This window comes from Saimiri boliviensis, chromosome 3 (assembly GCF_048565385.1).
Source record: "Saimiri boliviensis isolate mSaiBol1 chromosome 3, mSaiBol1.pri, whole genome shotgun sequence".
In the NCBI taxonomy this organism is placed as follows: domain Eukaryota; kingdom Metazoa; phylum Chordata; class Mammalia; order Primates; family Cebidae; genus Saimiri; species Saimiri boliviensis.
The window spans coordinates 94,056,327-94,078,304 of NC_133451.1; the positions used below are offsets into that span (position 1 = coordinate 94,056,327).

The window sequence follows — 21,978 nt, forward strand, 5'->3', positions numbered from 1 at the left end:
GGCAAGGGGTCGCGGCCTGGAGGAGATGGGCTGTACCACGCCACCCCTCTGTGGCCTCCGAACGCGGACCCCGCACACACCCCCGCGCCTGTTTGGCAAGCGTGCCTTGTCGGCTGGGTTAAGCCGCAGTGTGAGTAGCCAAGTGCGGAGGGTGTCTCCTGGTGTGTGCGTGGCCCACGAGAGGGCAAGGAGAGAGAAGGCGGGGATAGAGGGAAGGGGTGGGGGTGAGAGGCAGCCCTGAGAGGGCGGAGGAAGGAAGAGGCTGGGAGCTCGGCGCCCGCGGCACAGCTGCTGTCGCTGCCGCAGCTGTCCGGGGAGTATCGCCAACACGGCGACGGATAAACAACTTACCTTGCGGAGAAGAGCTGCGACTGCGATGGGGTGTACGGTTGTTTTTGCTTTTGCCAAGCGAAAGTGGGGCTTTTGCGTTGGCGGTGTGGCGGCTGTTACTGTGTCCCAGCCAGGCGTACGCCCTGAGCGGCAGGGCGTTGTGGAACGCGGGAGCGGGCTGGCGGGAGAGGATGGGACCGAGCCCCGGCGACCCCGGGCAGCTTGGAGTTCCCTGGGACAGCCCTGCGGGTCTCCAGGGAGAACCTAGGAGAAGCACGGGAGAGGGTGGCCTTTTCCCTGTTCACACACACGCGCGCAGACACTGGCCGGGACGGGTGACACCCATCTTCCTTCCCTGCTCCTTCCAGTCATTCGACACCCGCTTGGTGCTGCCGGTGCGGGCAGAACCTTGGAGCCCAAAGCGGATCCCCACACTTGTCCCTCCGGTCGGAAAGAAAGTGAAGGAGAGACTGTCAGGCGCGCCAGGGCTGAGAGTGATAGTGGTCCAAATGCTTCTTCCTGGCCCGCCTGCTGCGCCACAGAGTCTCAAAAGGCCCGTCTCTCTCTACCAGAAGGTCACCTCCACGCAGCCCCTCTCCCTGAACAACTGCAGCACCCGAGGACTGGCAACATGGTTGGAGCTTTTGGGGGTAATTATGAGGAAATCTGAAAAAATGTATTACCCTTCATCCTTCCTGTTTTATTTCCAAAGTCCTTCAGTATCAGGGTTTTTCTATTTCCTCAATTGGACCACGGGTCCAATAAATGGTTTAAGACACCCACCTGCGCACCGCCCCCCCCCACCCACAACAGACACACCACACACACAAAGAAAAGATAAACAAGTTTAGGGAGCTGGGAGATGGAGCCAGGACAAGTGTTTTGGAGACAAGGATTAGATTAAAGCTCAAACTTCAAAATTAAGTTTTAGTAAAGAGACTGATAGTGCTGCAGCGTAAATTTGATGTGGACTGCACGGAAAAGAAACACATTAGATACTTCTGTGGAGGCCTAGCAAAGGGAGCAGATGCAGGGTGTGTCCCACCAGCACAGGGAGGCTGCCACTGGCACTGAGATTCTCCTGCCCCATTTCCAACCCCAGGATACTGGGTGGCAATTACACAATTCATTCAATAAATATATTTTCTGTACTTATTATATGCCAGACACTGTGGTGGGTAATTTGGTGGGGAGAGAATGTATTTGAAAATGGTCCTTGCCCTCAATAAAGCCTAGAATTTTCAGAGAACATAAAATTATGAGCTCTGAGAGATCACTGTAATCTCCTCAGGAAGGGGTTGTTGAAAACAGCCTCCTGAGCACGGGCAGAGCTAGTTGCTAAGGCAGATTTGGGAATTTGGTCCCTGGCCAGATGGCACACGAGGGAGCGATGCCAAGACCTGTGGGTGAAGAGGGCCTGTTTCAGAAAAGACCAGGAAACCATGTCCAGAGATGCTCATTTCCAAGGCCAAGACACTCTCTCCCACGTATTAGAAAAAAATGAAGTTCCCACCGTTATTTGGACTTTCTCCCAGGTATAGGATAAACATCTTTTTGAACCAAGATCAGAAGGCTTAAAATGTCAGCACCATAGAACATTTTATGATAGATAGGAAATAAAGGCACACCTTTCAGGCACACCCTTTAGTCCGCTACAAGTCTAGGACACCTCCTAGCTAAGGTATGTGTGGGGGAAAAAAAAGGTATGACTCATAATCACTTCCCAACATGTTATCAACAGGAACTTTTAATGCCTGTGTATGATTCCATAACTGCTGCAACACTGACACTTCTTAAACAAAATTAGATCCTGCTTTAAGGAAAACAGGACAGCAGCATATTAACTACAGACTACTTGTGTTCATACACCTGACTTCTGAAGTAGACAGCCAGATCATCTTTTTGATTCAGATGTTGTTTCAGATGTCCTATGCTTTCCTACTGCCACTCTTTTTCTGTCCTGTCCAGAGGTCCTTAACCTTTTTGGCACAAGGGACTGGTTTTGTGGAAGACAATTTTTCCATGGATGGGGGTTGGGGGTGGTTTCAGGATAAAACTGTTTCACCTCAGACTATCAGGCATTAGATTCTTACAAGGGGCGGGCAACCTAGATCCCTTCCATGCACAGTTCACGCTAAGGTTTGCACTCCTGTGAGAATCTAATGCCACTGCTGATCTGACAGGAGGTAGAGCTCAGGCAGTAATGTTTGCTCACTCTACTGCATACCTCTTGCTGTACAACCCAGTTCCTAACAGATCACGGACTGATCTCAGTCTGTGGCCCAGGGGTTGGGAACCCCCGTGTTAGACTACCCTAGCAGTCCATAATTATATTACCACTTGCATGAGAATACCTTATATTTGGAATTTACATTTTGGAGGGGTTGCTTCAGTTCCCAGATGCTGACTTTGACAATGTCCTGCTTATCAAGAAATCGTAGGGGGCAAAAACAAAAAAAGACAACTTTTTGTCTATCAGAAAATTGTGTTTTCCCTTCCTTAGTATAATTCACCCTGGGAATTATCTGCCCAGGAAGGGATTCCATTTCTAGCCTGACCCTGCTTTCCACTGTGGACTGGGGTGGTTGGTCTCTCTCAGGCCGAGACAGTTAAGCAGCAGATAAACATTTTCTAGTCTACGGGCTCCCATCCTTTAGCTGAATGCAGAGACTTCTAAGACCCAGGACAGGCAAAACCCCAGAGATAAAGAGAGTCCCCTAGTTACCATGCAGAGGGAATGCTGCCCACTTACTAAGAAAATATGCATTGGGCTTTACACATGTATTGTGTTACTCCATTAAAATGTGTTAGAATAGCTAATATTAACAAATTAATATACAAAAGTAATTTATTATGGTAGTTCAAAAAGTACAATGCTTAGCAAAACCTAGAATTATTGTTTTACTGTAATATAAGAGAACTACCAAAAAACTAAAAATACTTATTTCTTTTAGTACATGAGCATTGAATCTTAATTATCTGTAAGTGAATATTCATTGACCACTTGTGTTTTGAACACCTGTTCTGTGCAAGGCCCTATGTTACATGATCCATAAAATGGAGTAAAGAAGGAGTCAGAGATTTCGTTCCTTCATTCAAGGATTTAAAAGTCTTGTTATATGATCATTAGATACATATTATCTATGCAAACATTTAAGTGTCAAGTGTTACTTCCTCTTTCTGTTAGCGAATAACTGCTAGCTTTATCAAAACTAATTATGAAGATAAATATGTGGGGCAAAAAAGAAAATATTGTAGATTCAGAGTCATCTATGCATTTAAGTGCGCCACACAGCTTACTTCCATTGGTACAAATCATAGCAAATTAAGTACATTTTAGTTTACTACTAAGGCTCTTTCAGTTGCTTTATTTTTAAAATTAAAATAACATATTGTATGTTATATTCTGTTTTGAAAATAACCTACTTTTAAAAGTTTGAACTTTCTTTTGGTTCTTGGATGAATTTATTACCATTTGGACATTACGGTTGAGGATAGCTTCTGATTATGACTTTTCTGAGGCATGCACTTTTTTTTTCTGAGTAGCTGAGTAGCTGATGATAGACAGCAGTATGTCTGACCTATTCTTACTTGAGTTCATGGAACACAATGCTGAGGAACCTGCGAAGTAGACAGTCAACCATGATAGGGCCATGAATGTATATGAGACTTTGGATAATTATCTTAAAGCTAATTCCTGTGACATTTCCTTCTCACATTGTCTAGTTCTACCCTACTTCAATAGAGGTCCTATGAAATATGCTATTCTACATAGATCTTATTTGAGGTTCAAACCAAAAGAAAGTTTTATTGCTTATTTTTTGGATTAGTCTTGAAATTTTGTTGAGCCTTGTTTCTTTCAGAAGGCAGTTTTACTCATTTAGAAAAATTATTTTTCAAGGAGCATTAAACATTTTTATACCAAATGTATTCAGGAATAAATTTTTTCCCATCAGGATTAAACTCTAATTTATGGAATTTTATGCCAAGTGTAATAGAGATATATTTTACATAAAATTTGGCAAAACTATCTGTCATCATTATTCATTTGTATTTAATAAATATTCATATTTATTTTATTTATTAATGTATTTATATCATCATCTCATATCCCAGATTTGGGCACAGAGTAGGTGCTCAACAAATTTTGTTGAATGAATTTTTAAAACATAGTGGTATCTACTATGTAAGTTACTAGGCTAAGTAACACAGGTTCTACTGTCAGAGAAATTTCAATATGACCCAAAAAATTAAAAACATGCATACTCGCCCCTACACACACACACACACACACACACACACACACACGCTGGAGAGAGATGTTATTGGTCCATTCTCTTAGTTTTAATTCTAATTTCATTACTGATTTTGAAATTGTGAGTACATTAATGGTGCCAAGTCATAAATGTTTGCATTTCAAATATATGTACTATTATATTTTTATACATCCAAGACATACTCATGCTGTAAAACTTCATGTATTCTGGATTTTCTAAACTTAGAATTTCAGAGTATTTGACATGAAATGAGCGGAGGTTTACATTTTAAGCGCTTTGAGAATGACTTCAATGATACCAGCAAAGGGCTTACTAATCAAACTACAGGTACAATCAAATTGTAGGAGACCTGGTAAATCGATTTAGGAGAAAGTTTGTCAGGGCCTTTAAAAGCATACTTGTATATACAAAATCAATATAACAATTAGAAATGAGTTTCACTCCTCTTAAGTTGGCAGAGATATATTTTTTACTTGAAACAGATTTTGCCAATTATTGATTAAAAATTCATGAATTTGCAAGTAAATACTCTGTCATTTAAATGAATCAGCTAGCCATCTCTCCCTTTGCTTCCAGTTAGCGAGATTTTATTTTGCTGCTATTCATGGCTAGTGGAAAGCATATATTCGCAAGGCAGTTACTGAGGTTGGGCATGATGGCTCAAACCTACAATCCCAGCACTCTGGGAGGCCAAGATAGATGGATCACCTGAGGTTGGGAGTTTGAGACCAGCCTGGCCAACATGGTGAAACCCCATCTCTACTAAAAATACAAAAATTAGCCAGCCATGATGGCAGGCGCCTGTAGTCCCAGCTCATCAGGAAGCTGAGACAGGAGAATTACTTGAACCTGGGAGGTGGAGGTCACAGTGGGCTGAGATCACGCCACTGCACTCCAGCCTGGGTGATAGAGCAAGACTCCATCTCACAAAAAAAAAAAAAAAAAAAAAAAAAAAAAAAAAAAAAAAAAAAAAAAAAAAAAAAGGTATTTATTGAACACCTATAAATATTAGGCCCTAGGACTGTAATATGAAAAAAAAAAAAAAAGCAAAGTCTCTGCCCTCATAAAACTTATATTCTAGTGAAGAGAGACAGATAATAGAAAAGAACAATTAACAGTTACACACACACAAACACACAAACACACGCAACATGTTAGGCAGACTAAGTAGTAAGTTCAAACAATGAGCAGTGGTAAGGACATTGAAGGAAGTGATGGGAAGAAGGGTACTATAGTCAGCCCTCTGTATCTTTGGATTCTATGTTCATGGATTCAACCAACCTTGAATCAAAAATATTTGGGGAAAAGGGATAACTATATGTGTACTGAACTGTTTAGACTTCCTTTTCTTGTCATTATTTCCTAACAAGACAGTGTAGTAATTATTTACATAGCATTTACATTGTATTAGCTATTGTAAGTAATAGAGAGATGATTTAAAATATACAGGAAGGATGTGCATAGGCGACGTGCAAATACTACACCATTTCATATCAGGGACTTTAGTATCTGTGGATTTGGGTATCATCAAGAAGTCCTGTAACCAAATCCCACAGATATACTAGAGTATGACTGTACTTGTTTCAGGCAGCTTGGACCGGGAAGGCATCTCTGAGAAGGTGATATTTGAAGAGATATTCAAGTGAAATAATGGAGATATTTATGCCACTATGTAAAAGAAGAGAGTTCCCAGTAAAGTCACCTTTCATAGAGTACAGCAGGCGTCCCCAAACTTTTTACACAGGGGGCCAGTTCACTGTCCCTCAGACCGTTGGAGGGCCGCCACATACTGTGCTCCTCTCACTGACCACCAATGAAAGAGGTGCCTCTTCCTGAAGTGTGGCAGGGGACCGGATAAATGGCCTCAGGGGGCCGCATGCAGCCCATGGGCCATAGTTTGGGGATGCCTGGAGTAGAGAGTTGACTCAGGCCTTGAGGATTACAAATGGAATTCAAGAGTTTAGTTTTTAGAATGAGGTGTGTCTCTCACACATCCGTACTGTAAGAATAATTAATTATGTAGGTCCAAGGGAAGGCCCAGTATTACTCATATTTCTTCCTTCTCCAAATACACAAAGGGTTCTATTGTTTGCCTGCAACATCTAAGCTATTCCCTGATGATAAGGTAGGACAGATAGCAGCAATTTTCAGAGAGGAAGTGGATATAGTTTGTGTTACAATTGTTTAGGAGCAGTCCCTCAAAAGAGTTTCCCTCTGTATTTCAGAGTGTTCCTGATGCCCAGTTCAAAGAAATCTAGTCAGTCATGGAAATTGTGTTAATATGCTTTAGGGTACCTGTCCTGCCCACATCCCTGCTGTAGGTAAAATGCCTCAGTAACATCATCTGCTGAGTGATCATCAGGTCACAGGTTTAATCCCTGCCATTACAGGGGATTGGACCAGGGTGGGTGAACGTCTCACTAGAAGGTACCTATGGGCTGGTAACCTTTAACTTCCCTAACCTAATTTGCGCAAGTAAGCTAGATTAATCAGATGCTGTCTGTGAAGAGCTTGCCCTTAAAATTCAGAGGAAAGTGTCTGATGGTTGTTTGAATAAAGGTAATTACAGGCTGGGGCTATGGTACTAGCACATGATTCAGTGCAAGGCATGTAAACAGAGCCATTCTGGATAGAGGGGTAATAGGTCAGATTCAGCAGGGGTGGAGAGAGTAGAAAGAGACATTTCAAAATCTGTATTCTTTTTGTCCTTCCAAGGCATAACTGTTTTATTTTTTTTTCTGGATAATAAACACCTCAATACCCTTACAATAAGTCCCGTTTTCTAGAGCTAGTTTGAGTGTTATGTTTCATATAACCAAAAGATCCTTAAAAAGAGCAGCTGAGATTGTTACTTCATGACCTCTGGAGTTTTTTACCTATGGAGTCTGGTGCTTGTGGAAATCATTTTCTTCAGCAGAAAATGACCATATTCTACTATCATCCTTGCCCATCCCACAGACTCTAAGTAGTCTTGGTGAATTCTGGAGCTGTTAACTGAATATTCTCCATGCCTATTTCCATGTCATCATCAGGCAGGTTATAGGCTATGCTGCAGTAAAAATGGAAAAATCTCAGTAGCTTAACAAAAGTTTGAATTTCTCTGCAGGTCTGGGCAGTCCTCCAGGCTGACTCAGCATTCCAGCCTGCTACAATCAGATAGCACAAATATTAACATGTGCTTCCACAGTCACCCAGAAGGGCTAGAGAGGGCTGAAGGGCTTAGCCCTAGCAATCGAATGCCTCTGGAAGTGATATGAATGACCACACTCACATTCCATAGGCTGAACTCATGATTTGGCCAAACCTAATTTCAAGGGAGGCAGAGTTATGTGATTCTCCCACATGTCTGAAATAAGAAATCAAACATTTATAAACGGTAATAATGTCAATCAGCATATCTAAATAACCCATCTAATCCTGTGGGAACCATATGCTACTCATTACAACCTAGTGACTAGGGCATTTGTCTTATCTGTTTCACATGCCAAAGTTAGTCCTGGAATGACAGTGACACACGTGCACACACACACACACAAAATATTACATCTTTATTAAAAATTAAAGTTCTAGGCCGGGCGCGGTGGCTCAAGCCTGTAATCCCAGCACTTTGGGAGGCCGAGGCGGGTGGATCACAAGGTCGAGAGATCGAGACCAACCTGGTCAACATGGTGAAACCCCGTCTCTACTAAAAATACAAAAAAAAATTAGCTGGGCATGGTGGCGCGTGCCTGTAATCCCAGCTACTCAGGAGGCTGAGGCAGGAGAATTGCCTGAACCCAGGAGGCAGAGGTTGCGGTGAGCCGAGATCGCGCCATTGCACTCCAGCCTGGGTAACGAGAGCGAAACTCGGTCTTTAAAAAAAAAAAAAAATTAAAGTTCTTAGTTTTTTTGGTAAAAACTCAATTTTTGTTCCTCATTCATGACCTGAAACTTTTTGTTCTCCTAAATATATAGTATCTACTTCCTAGGTAATTGTAATGCATAGTCAGCTATCTAAGGTTGGGATGCCTAGATGTAGACCCTAAGGTAAATAATCATATAAATGTGATTTATTAAAAAGTGTTCCAAGGAAAAACCAGGAGGGAAGCAGGAAAAGTGACAGGGAAGGAAAGAAAGCCAAGCAAGGGTGAGATGTCTAGCAAAGACGGTAACTTTGGCCCAACCCTGCAGGGGTCATCTGGAGACTTATAAGTACACTTCTGAGCTGTCCCCATCAGGGACCAGGGAGCTGACTATTTGTACCCACCAGGTTTGGGTGATCAGACTGCCTCAGGAAGATAGTAATTCCTGGGCACTTACTGCTCTCTCCACATTCAGGCAAAGGCCAGGGAAGCCCAGGGACAGTGCTCGGACCAAAGATCCAGGTAAAATACACAGGGGGCTGCCATGGAAATGGAAAAGTTGGGGAGAGGCTCAGGGTCGAGGGACTGAGAGCATATGCTAGTCAGGATTGATAAACACTTGGGTAGTGGAATGGTGCAAGGAAAATGATGAGATCACCGAATTAAAAGATGCAGTGGGGAAAAAAGTAATCTCTTCTTATCTCACTTCAGATTACTTTCTTTCTCCCACCTCCACAATGAATTTGCCATCCTAAGAATAAGGGTGATGGTATTTCCTAGGCAGATGGCTTCACTCCTTTCCTGTTTCTAATCCCCAAATGATGTGCCTTCCATTGCCTGAAAGTCTTAACTCACAGAAAATAGCATTTAATTATTTGATAGGTAAAGTAAAAATATTCCTAAAATGGGAAATAAATTGACTCAGTTCAGAACTGAGATCTGTCCCAGATGTTTGCAGTACCCCTTCTTCCTAGGCTGGAAAGGCATTAGGTATGTGTTTGATGTTTTATCTGTTCAGAAGCCTCATTTCCAAGATGTCTTATCCACATGATTCTATGTGACCATATCTCAATGTTGTAGTTCTACAGATCAATATTGGACATGATGCCTTCTTTTCCCATTAGATTTCTTTTCTTTGGACAACTGAATTCAGTCTTTTTCTGGAAAACAGATCATATTGATACTAAGAAGCTTTTGGTAGCTATGTTATTCCACCATATGGATTAGGAAAGAAGAGAAAGGGGTTCTACCAAAAGAAAAAAAAAACGTGAATTAGATATGCAGAAAAAAAACAGAGATTAAAGAAGAAATACTGCTGGTATTCTATTCCCTGATTCCACTGTGTACCCATAACCCAGCTATATGACAGCCCTTGGGGACCATGAGACCCCCCCCCACAACATTCTTGCAATTTGTTAGCATTTTATGCTGGAGTTGGGTTGAATTTCAATTATGAATAACCAAAGGGTAGTAAGTAATAAGGAAATTTGTTCCTAATTGGCAAAACTTGGAAGCAACCAAGGTGTTTTTCAGTAAGTGAATGGATAAATAAACTGGTATATTCAGGCAATGGACTATTATTCAGCACTGAAAAGAAATGACCTATCAAGCAATAAAGAAACATGAAGAAAACTTAAATGCATATTACTAAGTAAAAGAAGGCAACCTGAAAAGGCTAAATAATGTATGATTCCAACTATGTGACATTCTGGAAAAGCCAAAACTATGGAGACAGTAAAAAGATCAGTGATTGCCTGATGTCAATGGGAAGAAAGAGATAAACAGGTGGAGCAGAGGGAATTTTTTAGGGCGGTGAAACTACTCTGTGAAATAATTTAACGATGGGTACATGTCATTCTGCATTTGTCCATACTCACAGAAAGTAAAACACCAAGAGTGAACCCTCATGTAAACTATGGCCTTTGGGTAATAATGATGTATAAATGTAGTTCATCAGTTGTAGCACTGTACCACTGTGGTGGGGGATGTTGATAATGAGGGAGACTATGCATGTGTGGAGGCAGTGAGTATATGAAATATATTTACACCTTTCTCTCAATTTTGCTGTGAACCTAAAATTAGACTTAAGGGAAACTAAGAGCAACAGTTTCTCAGCTGTAGATTCTAAGACAAATCCTGGGTCTAGATCTGTGGAGCCACCTTCTCTCCAGAGGTCTGGCAGAATCAGGGGTGACACAGAGGCTAAAGTGGTGACAAGCATAGCCCTGGGATATAAGAAGGTTTTCTAGAAGGCACTGCCAATTCTTTTTTCCCATGTCTCTCTTCATAGAACCTCTACCTTTCTTTCCCGCTTCTGAAATTAGTATGGTGCATTATTCCAGGATGTGAAAACCTCTGAGGAATAACACAGATAAACAATGTGAGAACTGAAAATAAAGGAGTATCATAAGATCCAGGAAGGCATCAATGCATGAAATATTGGAAAGGAAAGTGCCTTTTCTAATAGGATGAAAGACTGAAAGACTGATGGGTAGGCCCCTGTGACTTGGTCCATCTCCTGAAAACCATGTGTTACTTATATAGGTTAGAATTCAGAAGTGAGATGCTAATGGGGATACATATTTAAATATTTATTGAAATTGAAAAACAAAATCAGGATTTTCTTTTTCCTCACAGAAAATTCCACTTTAGTTATTGTTTCACAATTAAGAACTGTCTTTGCCAGTGAAATTTTTTGGCAGACATTTTCTCTAAATTAAATAAGTTAAATGTGCTGCTCTATTGTTTCAATGAAAAATATTTAACACATAAGTGCAATACACAATTTGCTGGAAATGACAATTCTGTTTAATTATTAAATCACCAGTATAAAACTTAAGCTAACAACTGAAAAATATAATGTAAAAAATTATTTTGAAGGCACTAAAGCAAAAACATTGGATATCTCTAGATCAGCAAAACATATTCACTCAGACTTAACCGCTATGACAAAGACATGCTAGACAAACCCATTTTTTTTTTCTTTTCAGACTCTTGAATGTCTCATGACCTAAGACCACACACTTTGGCCAATTAGCCTAGTGGCTCAGATCTCACTTATTTGCTAGTTTCTAGTTTTGACGTGAAAGAGGAGACACAACACAAGTATACTAGGTACCCAAAAGGTGGTCATTTTTTATATTCTAGGGGTAATGAATAAAAACAATATTACTTGTTCTATAATTTTGTATAATGCCAATTTCAAATGTTTATAGTAATCTATAGCTAATATAATATTTCATGTATTATTTCATTTTATTCTTATGAACCTTAAGTAGATTTTTTTTTTTTTGCCTGTATCTAAAATCCTGAGATAGAAATTCTTTTCAAACAATTTATTGAGGGAATATCATTAGAAGAAAGTGTGAGAGAAGCCAGACAGGACAAGAACTAGAAGATAAGCAAGTAAGTGGTTTCAGCTGGTCACTAGATTCAATCTAATCCCACAGATAAGCTCTGTGCACAAACTGCACCACAGAGTTGGACCACCTCCATCCAAGGGGCTGGCTTTCTGTACCCCTGTCCCTGGAGGTAGGGGAAGTTCCTGTTTGACCAATACTGTCTGTAGAGAAAAGGGATATTGTCATCAATACTTACAGAAGATGGGACATGGATACTCTAGAATGGTAAAGGGAATCTGGGAGGAGCATCAAAAATATCTCCAGTTTGTTATTTAGAAATAAGTACCCAAATTCAGAAGGTTTAAGTATATTGTGCTAGGATTCTATAGACAGTAGATGATGCAGTTATGGCAAAAGGTTGGATCTTCTGACAGTATGATACAGATTTTTCTCATGCTACACAGGTTCATGTCCAATTCATAGTTTATGGAGCTAAACATTGTTAACATGAAATCAGAAGGACATTTACTAGCTATTTCCTTGGATATTTATCCTTTGGAGTTATGACTTTAGCCAAGTTATTTAACATATAAAAGTCTCAACTTCTTAAACTAAAAAATGTGAGTAACAGTAACTACCATTGTATATTTCTGAGGATTTAAAAAATGCATGGAAAACATCTATCATTGTGCTTTATGTGATATATATGCTCCAGAATATTCAATTTTTTCCTTTTCTATTTTACCTATGAATATACATATTAAAATAATATAGAGAATATATAAGACAACACAGAAATGTCTACTCACATAACTTATAGGGAATATTGTCATACTGATTAGATTTTCTAGAAAGTCCTTCTAGTTCAAGTTGCCACCACAAAAGCTTTAAAATTGGCTATTACAATTTGGTAATTACTTTCTCATTTGAGCCTGTGTACTTAAAAAAAAAGTGAAGTATAACACACATACAGAAAAGTGCAAAAGTCATGTGTATAGTTTAATGAATTGTTGCAAAGTAAATACACCCCTATATAGCCATGACACAGACAAAGATCAAGAAATAATAACATTAGGCTGGGCATAGTGGCTCACACCCATAATCCCAGTACTTTGGGAGGCCAAGGTGAACAGATCACTTGAGGCCAGGAGTTCAACACCAGTCTTGCCAACATGGTGAAACGTCATCTCTACTAAAAATACAAAAATTAGCCAGTCATGGTGGCACACATTTGTAATCTCAGCTACTCAGGAGACTGAGGCATGAGAATTGCTTGAACCTGGGAAGCGGAGGTTGCAGTAAGCTGAGATGGCACCACTGCACTCCATCCTGGGTGACAGATGGAGACTCTGCCTCAAGAAAATAAGTAAAGAACTAACTAAAGAAATACATATGAAATTACTAGCAGCCTAGAATTATCCACTCCCCACTTAAGACCCCATACCAATTGCCAATCCCTTCCTATTTCCTAAGGGTAATCACTTTCAGGACTTACAATGACACAGCTAAATTTTTGCTAGTTTGAAGTTTATGTAAATGGAATCAAATAGAAGTAACATGTTCTACTGGGTACAGTGGCATACACCTGCACCTTAGGAGGCTGAGGAGGGAGGAGTTTGAGGCCAGCCTAGGCAACATGGCCAAAACCTATTTCTACAAAAAATACAAATATTGGCCAGGGTTAGTGGCATTCCTGTTGTCCCAGCTACTCAAGAGGCTGAAGTGAGAGGATTGTTGAGTCCAGGAAGTCGAGGCTGTAGTGAGCCATGATGAAGCCACTGCACTCCAGCCTGTATGACAGATAAAAGAAAAAAGAAAGCAAAACAAAAATCATGTCTGCTTTCTTTCACTCAAGTAATTTATGTTTTTGTGCATAGTTCTATTTTTTCTATTCTCATAGCTGAATAGCATTACTATAGATGTATATTTATTTAAATATTTTATTGCTGATGAACATTTCAGTTGTTTTCAGTTTTGGACTATTACCAATAATAATACTACAGTGAACATTACTCAGCTTGTCATTTGCTATGCATGTGCATACATTTATTTGGGGTACAAACATAAGAGTGAAATTGCTGAATTATAAAGTAGGATGGTTAGCTTGAATTTATATTGCTAATCAACTTTCCAAAGTGTCAGTAACAGTTTACCCTCCATTCCTCAGCAATAGAAAGCTCTTGTTGCTCTGTATTGTTACCAACACTTGGTTTACTCTTTTGTTTTTGTCATTCTGGTGGCATACCGCTGTGCACTTACCAAACTTATGCTTTCACCTTCTGTTTCCCTGATCTTTTGTGATATTCAGCACCTTCACATATGTCCAGTGGCCATTTTGACATCCATTTTTGTGATTAACTTTTTCAGTCTAATGCCATATTTCTATTGGATTGTCTTTGTTTTTATCAAATTTAGAACTTCTATATTTTTGGATACCAGCCTTTTGTTGTTTTTACCTTCTCCATTCTGCAGTTTGGCTTTTGCCGTCTTAATGGTATCTTTCAATATAGAGAATTTCTTAATTTTAAGGTAGTTCAACTTGTCAATCTTTTTCCTTTATGATCAGCGCTTCTTAAGTTCTAATAAATCTTTTTTCTCCCAAATTTATAAAGATATTCCCTATGTTATCTCTATGTTTATATTTTACATTTAGTTCTACAACCACCTGGAAATGATTTTTATTTATTTATTGTGTATGTGGTAGTTAAGCTTTATTTTTTCCATATAAAAATGTAGTAGTATTTAGTGAAAAATAATGTCTGTTTGCCACTGTTCTGCATTGCCACATTAGATATAAATCAAGTGTTCATATACACTCAGGTCTGTTTCTGAAAATGCTATTCTGATCTGTTATTCTATTCATCTATCCTTGTACCAATATCATTCTTTCCTTATTACCGTTGCTCTGTATTTATTTTGATATCTAATAGAGCAGGTTCTCTCAGTTTTCCCTTCTTCAAGATTGCCCTGGTTATTCGCATTTCAATGTATATCTCTACAAAAAAAATCTGGGTACAGAAATACAACTAGATAGAAGGAATAAAGAAGTTCTAGTATTTGAACTTGATAGCACAGTAGAGAAATTATAATTAACATTAATTCATTGTATATTTAAAAATAACTAGAATAATTTTAATGTTGCCAACACAAATACAAATGTTTAAAGTGATAAATGTTCCAATTATCCTGACTTGCAATACATATTGAATTATTACATTACACATTGTATACATGTATCAAAATATCACACATATAAAATATCACATGTATAAAGTATATATTTATTTATATATAAAATGATGCATTAATTTTAAAAATTTTAAGAAAAAAGAAAAATATGAGGATTTTGACTGTAATTGCATTCAATTTTTAGGTTAACTTAGAGAAAACTGGTGTCTCTCAAACCATGAACATACTATAATTTTTCATTTATTTAAATATTTAATTTCTGTCAGTGTTGCCTAATAGTTTTAGGGAAAAGAGGTGTTTGATTGTTTGATATTATTTGGCTATGTCCACCCCAATCTTATCTTGAATTATAGTTTTAATAATCCTTATGTGTCATAGGAGGCACCCTGTGGAAAGTAATTGAATCATGGGGGAGATTCCTTCATGCTGATCTCATGGTAGTAAGTGATTTCTCATGAGATCTGATGGTTTTATAAAGGGCTTTTCCCTGCTTTGTGCTACACTTCTCCTTCATGATGCCATGTTAAGGACATGTTTTACTTCCCCTTCTGCCACTAGTGAAAGTTTCCTGAGTCCTCCCAAGCCATGCTGAACTGTGTATCAATTAAATATTATTTTTCCCTTATAAATTACCCAGTCTCAGTTGTGTCTTCATTAGCAACGTGAGAACAGACTAATACAGAGTTTTACATATTTTATTGAATTTTCTTTGAACTAGATATTTGAAATATTTTGGTAACTATGTAGGAAGAACTAACTGTCTCAGAATTTAGTTCTAGTGTTCAAAGGGTGCAGGCTGATGCTCATTTACATAGAGCATAAGATAATAAGACTACTATGAATGTACTAATTTCCCAGGATTTATTATTTTAGTTTTCTTTAGTAGTAACTACAATGAATTACAGTGAAGTATTAATGCCTCAGATTTTGTGAGAGGTTACCTAAAGAAATAGTCATATGAAGATTATTGTTTGCAATTTTTAGCTTGTCCTTTCTTTTCTCCATGATGTCTAGCTCTTCATGGTAGCTGGCCTGATAACAAGTCACAATCCTTAGCTCTCCACCAGATCCAGAAACAACAGCCTCCCACAATCTTCTCTCGCACCACTCCTGTGCATTGCCACTCCAGCAACTAAAAGTGCCTGGTTTCAGGGGAGCTAGTTATTTATTGCCTTTTCTCTGATTTCTAAATTTCTTCCTTTAGAACCTATGCTCCCTAGCTTCTTCTACAATTGTGTAAGTTGTTAGATACAATAAAAAATTCTTCAGAGACTAAACAACGTGAAAAACTGGAAGCAATTGAACAGCTAATAGGAAGAACCTAATAGGCTAAGATCTGAGAGAGAAGATAGACTGAAATGAGCCCAATATCTGGCATAGTTTTTTTGCTCAAAGCATTTGCCAAATTATAAGCATATCTCCACATTCCAAGAAGATAAGTGTAATAGAACTAGGGGAAAAAGTGTAAATTATGGCATTCTCCAAGGAGAAGGATCCCCAGTAAAATCTCTGGTTTTCAATAGGATGACTGGACGGGTACACTTTAGGAATGGTTGCTAACCAGAAATAGAATGGAATTTATAAAACTGATGCCCAGCTTCAAATCATTCTAAACAGACTTTGTAAATATAATTTCTTATTATTTTTTTAAAAAAAGACAGCAAGAAGACATCCAATTTTTAATCAGGAATGTAGAAGCAGCTTAGGAATCTTTACTCTGTCCTGACAGCAAGTAAAAAGCTGAACAAACTAAAAAAAAAAAAAGCTCTTCTCGGATTTTTAAGAGTTTTGAGATCAAAGGGAAAACTGATGCCCCCAAATTTGGTAGACAGACAGACAGATACAGAAAAATGACAAAATATCGCAGCTGAAAACTCTATGGAAAGCAGTGCTAGGGTAGAAAAACCTGAAGTGTAACTGACTAATTGCTCAAGTATGAGAGTTAAAAACTCCAGACAAACCCAGTCACAAGGAGGCCTCCACATTTTTGTGAGGGTTACCTCCAGCAGCTCATCCAGGTTTTCAAGAGTCTGTTTTTCTTAACAAAGTATGCCCTCAAGAGAAACTGGTTAACCAGAGCCTAATCTGCTAGCGTTTTATCAGAGCCATCTAAGGGAAGGGAAATACCAAACTCCAGTTCATTCTGCCTTTCCATGGGAGAGAAGGAAAATACCCAATTCTAGCCAATTCTGGCCATCCTGTCTCACCCAAGGGAGGAGGAAAAATACCCTGAGAAATGCTTATGAAGTTCGAGACCAGAGACATTAGCTCACTAAAAGACATATCTAATTGTAGTGCTGTAGTACATGTCTACTTCCCCTATATCTTACCTCCATATTACTAAAAGCCTATTTACAGCAGTTCCTTTTAAGCAATACATCATGTTTGGCTAACATGAAAAAAAATTACAAGGCATACTAAAATGCAAATAACTTTTTGAAGAGACAGAGCAAGCATCAGAACCAGACATAATGGGAATGTTGGCAATACCAAACAGGGAATTTAAAGCAATTATGATTACTATGATGAAGTAGACAGCATACAAGGGCAGAGGGTAATGTAAGTAGAGAGATGAAAAATGTTAAGAAATAACCAAAAATATGATAGAGGCTAAAAAATAGTGTAACAAAAATGAAAAATGTGGCTGGGCATAGTGGTTCATACCTGTAATCTCAGCACATTGGGAGGCCAAGGTAGGAGGATTGCTTGAGTACAGGAGTTCAAGACTAGCATGTACAATATATTGAGATCTCATTTCTACAAAAAAATATAAAAACTAGTTAGGCATGGTGGCATACACCTGCAGTTCCAGCTACTCAAGAGTCTGAGGTGGGAGAATCAACTGACCCTGGGAAGTTGAGGCTGCAGTGAGCTGTGCTTACATCACTGCACTACAACCTGGGTGTCAGTGTGAGACCTTATCTCCCACCAAAAGAAAGAAGAAAAGAAAGAAGAGAAAAAAGAAAAGAAAGAAAAATAGGAAAGAAAAGAAAAGAGGCTGGGCGCAGTGGCTCAAGCCTGTAATCCCAGCACTTTGGGAGGCCGAAGCGGGGGATCACGAGGTCAAGAGATCGAGACCATCCATGGTCAACATGGTGAAACCCCGTCTCTACTAAAAATACAAAACATTAGCTGGGCATGGTGGTGTGTGCCTGTAATCCCAGCTACTCAGGAGGCTGAGGCAGGAGAATTGCCTGACCCCAGGAGGCAGAGGTTGCAGTGAGCCGAGATTGCGCCATTGCACTCCAGCCTGGGTAACAAGAGTGAAACTCCGTCTCAAAAAAAAAAAAAAGAAAGAAAGAAAAGAAAAGAAAAAAAGAGGGAAGGAAAGAAAGAAAGAGAAGAGAGAAGGAAGGAAGGAAACAAGAAGTGAAAATTGCATTCAATAGGCATATTAGAAGATTAGGCACAGCTAGGGAAAATTTCTGTGATCTTGAGGATATCTCAATAGAATCCTCCAAAATTGAAAAGCAAGGAAAATAGAGACTAATACAACAACATCAACAACTAAAACAACAGAACAAAAAAGTCCAAGATTGTGGGACAACTACAAAGATGTAACATGCATGAAATGGAAATACCAGAAGGAGAAAGAAAAGAGAAAGAGAAGAAATATTTAAAACAAGGATTACTGAGAATTTCCCCCAAACTGATGTTTGGCATCAAACCACAGATCCAGGAAGCTCAGAAAATACTGATCAGCATAAGTAAGATAAATATAAAACAAAAAATACCAAACCCCAAACCCTACACATAGACATTATTTTCTCAAAAAAATCCCAGAGTGGGGGGGAAAAAAAACCTTGCCTATAGAACAAAGTTAAAAATTAGCCATGACTTTTCAGAAATCATGCAAGTAAGACGAGATTGTAGCAAAATATTTAAAACTTTGATAGAAAAAAAATCAAGCCAGAATTCTGTACCCTGTTAAATTATCTTTCAAGGTGAGCAGAAAGAAAGAATTTCTCAGAAAAACAAAAATTAAGGAAATTTGTTGCCAGTGGACCTGCCTTGCAAGACATGTCAAAGAAGCTCTTTAGACAGAACTATAATAGAGGGCAGAAACTCAGATTTACATAAAGAAAGAAGAATCATCAAAGAAGGAAGAAGGGAAGGCAAAATGAAACTTTTTTGTATTCTTAATCGACGTAATGGATAGCATTTTTCCATGTAATAATAGCAACAATGTATTCAATTATATTTGTGTACATATGTATCTTATGTAAGAATATATGCTAATATGTAAGGAAAATGAATGACAGCAATGCTCCAAGTGATGGGAGAGAGGAATTAAGACTATATTATTATATGGCACTCAGACTATCTGTGAAGAGATACAGTATTATTTGAACGTGGGCTTGCATTAATTATAAATGTATGTTTCAAACTCTATGGCAACCACATAAAAATGTAAAAAAGCAGGTATAGCTGATAAGCTAAGAACAAAGAGAAAGCAAAGTCATAAAAATGCAAAATTAAAACCACAAAAGAGACAAAAATAAGAACAAAGAAAAAAAGGGCAATAATTAGAAAACAGTAAGAAATATGGTTGATATTAATCCAGCTATGTCAGTAATCACTTTAAACATCAATGGTAGAACTACACTAAGGAAAAGACAGAGATTGTCAGTGGATCAAAAAGTAAGATGCAGGGCCGGGCGCGGTGGCTTGAGCCTGTAATCCTAGCACTTTGGGAGGCCGAGGTGGCTGGATCACGAGGTCAAGAGATCAAGATCATCCTGGTCAACATGTTGAAACTCCATCTCTACTAAAAATACAAAAAAATTAGCTGGGCATGGTGGCACATGCCTGTAATCCCAGCTACTCAGGAGGCTGAGGCAGGAGAATTGCCTGAACCAAGGATGCGGAGGTTGCGGTGAGCCAAGATCACACCATTGCACTCCAGCCTGGGTAACAAGCTCCGTCTCAAAAAAAAAAAATGCATTTGTAAGTTTTCTATAAGAAATCCAATGTAAATATAAGTTCACACACACACACACACACACACACGCGTAAATGGAGAAAAAGACACTATGCTAATAATCAAAATAAAGTGGCAGTAGCGATGTTAATTTCAGATGAAAAAGATTTTACAGCAAAGAAAGTTACCAGGAATAAAAAGGGGCATTACCTAACAGTAAAGGAATCGATTCTCTAAGAAGACATAACAATCATCATCATATATGTACCTAACCACCAAACACCAAAATGCATGGGGCAAAACTAATACAACTATGAAGAGAAATAGACACATTTATAGTTGGGAACTTTAACACTCCCTCTATAAGAAATGGAGATCCAGCAGGTTTCTCCAGAAAATTGGTAAGGACATACTGTAGTTGAATTCAACTACATCATCACTCAACTGGCTTGACATCTATAAACTACTTTATTAAGTAACTGCAGAATATACATTTTTCTCAAGCTCACATGGAAGATTTAAGAAGATAAATGACACTGTAGACCATAAAACACATCTTAACAAATTTAAAATAATAGAAATCATACCATATTTTCTCTCAGACCATGCTAAAATTACACTGAAATCTATAAAGGAAAGATAACTGGAAAATCTCAAAATATGTAAAGAGCAAACAGCACACTTCTAAATGCTTGTATCTCTTTGTATGCTTGTATCTCTTTGTATTTTTAAAAAATACTAAGTCATGCTTTATGTGTATGCCTTAGTTGTTAATTTTTAAAAATATTACATTGGCTAGAGCTTCTGGGAAAAATGTAAATACAATTACTGAAAACAAATGTTCTTGTATTGCTCCTGATTTGAAAAATAATTGAAAAATAAAGTCTACATTTATACCATTAAACGTTTTGTAGTCTGAAAAATTTAGTAGTGTTTGTTACATTGTGGAAATTTTCTTCTTTTCTTAGTTTGCTAAGAGTTTGCATTTTTTTGAATTTATTATTATGCATAGAATATTTAATTCTAGAAAAGCTTAATCTTCTTCTATTATGATATTTATATGATATTTTCTCCCAGAAAGAATTATTACTGTAGATAATTATTATATGAATGGATTTTCTGGATTGTCTAATATTAATTCATATATATTTAAAGCCATTTTATGACCTAGTAATTTGGTTATTTTCGTGAATGTTTCACGTATGTGTGAAAATAATGTGTACTTTTAATTGTTGACTGCAAATATAGATATCTATGTATATCTCTATTAAATCAAACTTATTTGTCATTCTCATTTTCTATGCATCTGATGAAAGATATACGTTAAAATCTTCCATTATATTGAAATTCAATAGTCTCTTATTTTAGTGTGTTGATTTTTGCTTTTTACATTTTTTGAATATTTTTTTCACACATTTTTATTGCTACATCTGTCTATTGAGTTTTCTTAATTCATAATATAGAATCAATGTTTAGAGGATCCCAAAAAATCAATGTTTAGAGCTCCAAAATGGATGAATAGGAAGAGCTCTGGAGTGCAGTTCACAGCAAGAACAATGCAGAGGGTGAGTGCCCAGCACATTTCCAAACAAATTTTCACTGCCCACAGACCAGGAGATTCCTGGGCCAAAAAGTGACACAAGTTTTCAGCACAACAGTTTCAGCTGGTGCTGGCTTGGCACACAGAAACTCACACAAATCTGGTCAGCCATTTCAACTGGCACCTAGAAATCCTGGGAGACAGAGCTGCCCATTCAACTGAAAGGGAGGGGGCAGAGACAGGGAGCCAGGTGATCTGGCCCAGTAGGTACCACCCGCACAAAACAAGCAATCTGAAACCCTCTTGATTGAGAGTTTCCCAGCAAATACAGCTGGACCTAGGATGGTCCAGCTCAGTGGGGGGAAGGATGATCACCACTACTGAGGCAGTCCACCATTACTGAGACAGTTCAGACAGTAGCTGTGCAGAGCCAACAGCAGCTCAGCAACACCTCTTCTGGCAGACTGTGACTAGACTACTCAGTGCAGAGCAGGACATCTATGAAAAAAGGCAGCAGCACAATAGGAACTTATAAATA

The 21,978-nt window shown here is 38.5% G+C and overlaps 2 protein-coding genes across 2 annotated transcripts in view; one reads left to right on the forward strand and one right to left on the reverse strand.

Moving 5' to 3' along the window:
• The window catches only part of PPP3CA (protein phosphatase 3 catalytic subunit alpha), a 317,625-nt gene extending 317,194 nt beyond the window's left edge, over positions 1-431 (reverse strand). Inside the window, exon 1 of the mRNA XM_074396500.1 lies at positions 352-431. The gene's annotated coding sequence lies outside the window, so the exon portion shown is untranslated. The remainder of the gene's footprint in view (positions 1-351) is intronic.
• Positions 26-20,795, forward strand: LOC101035470 (uncharacterized). The gene is made up of 2 exons (XM_074395672.1): positions 26-130; positions 210-20,795. The coding sequence occupies exons 1-2, from the start codon at positions 26-28 to the stop codon at positions 1,179-1,181; spliced, it is 1,077 nt and encodes a 358-aa protein (XP_074251773.1). The 3' UTR covers positions 1,182-20,795.
• Positions 20,796-21,978: the final 1,183 nt, after the last annotated feature.

Coding starts and splice junctions, on each gene's coding strand:
- LOC101035470 (XM_074395672.1), top strand. CDS start 26: ATGGGCTGTACCACGCCACCCCTCTGTGGCCTCCGAACGCGGACCCCG. Junction 131..209: donor CGGCTGGGTTAAGCCGCAGT/GTGAGTAGCCAA, acceptor AGGCGGGGATAG/AGGGAAGGGGTGGGGGTGAG.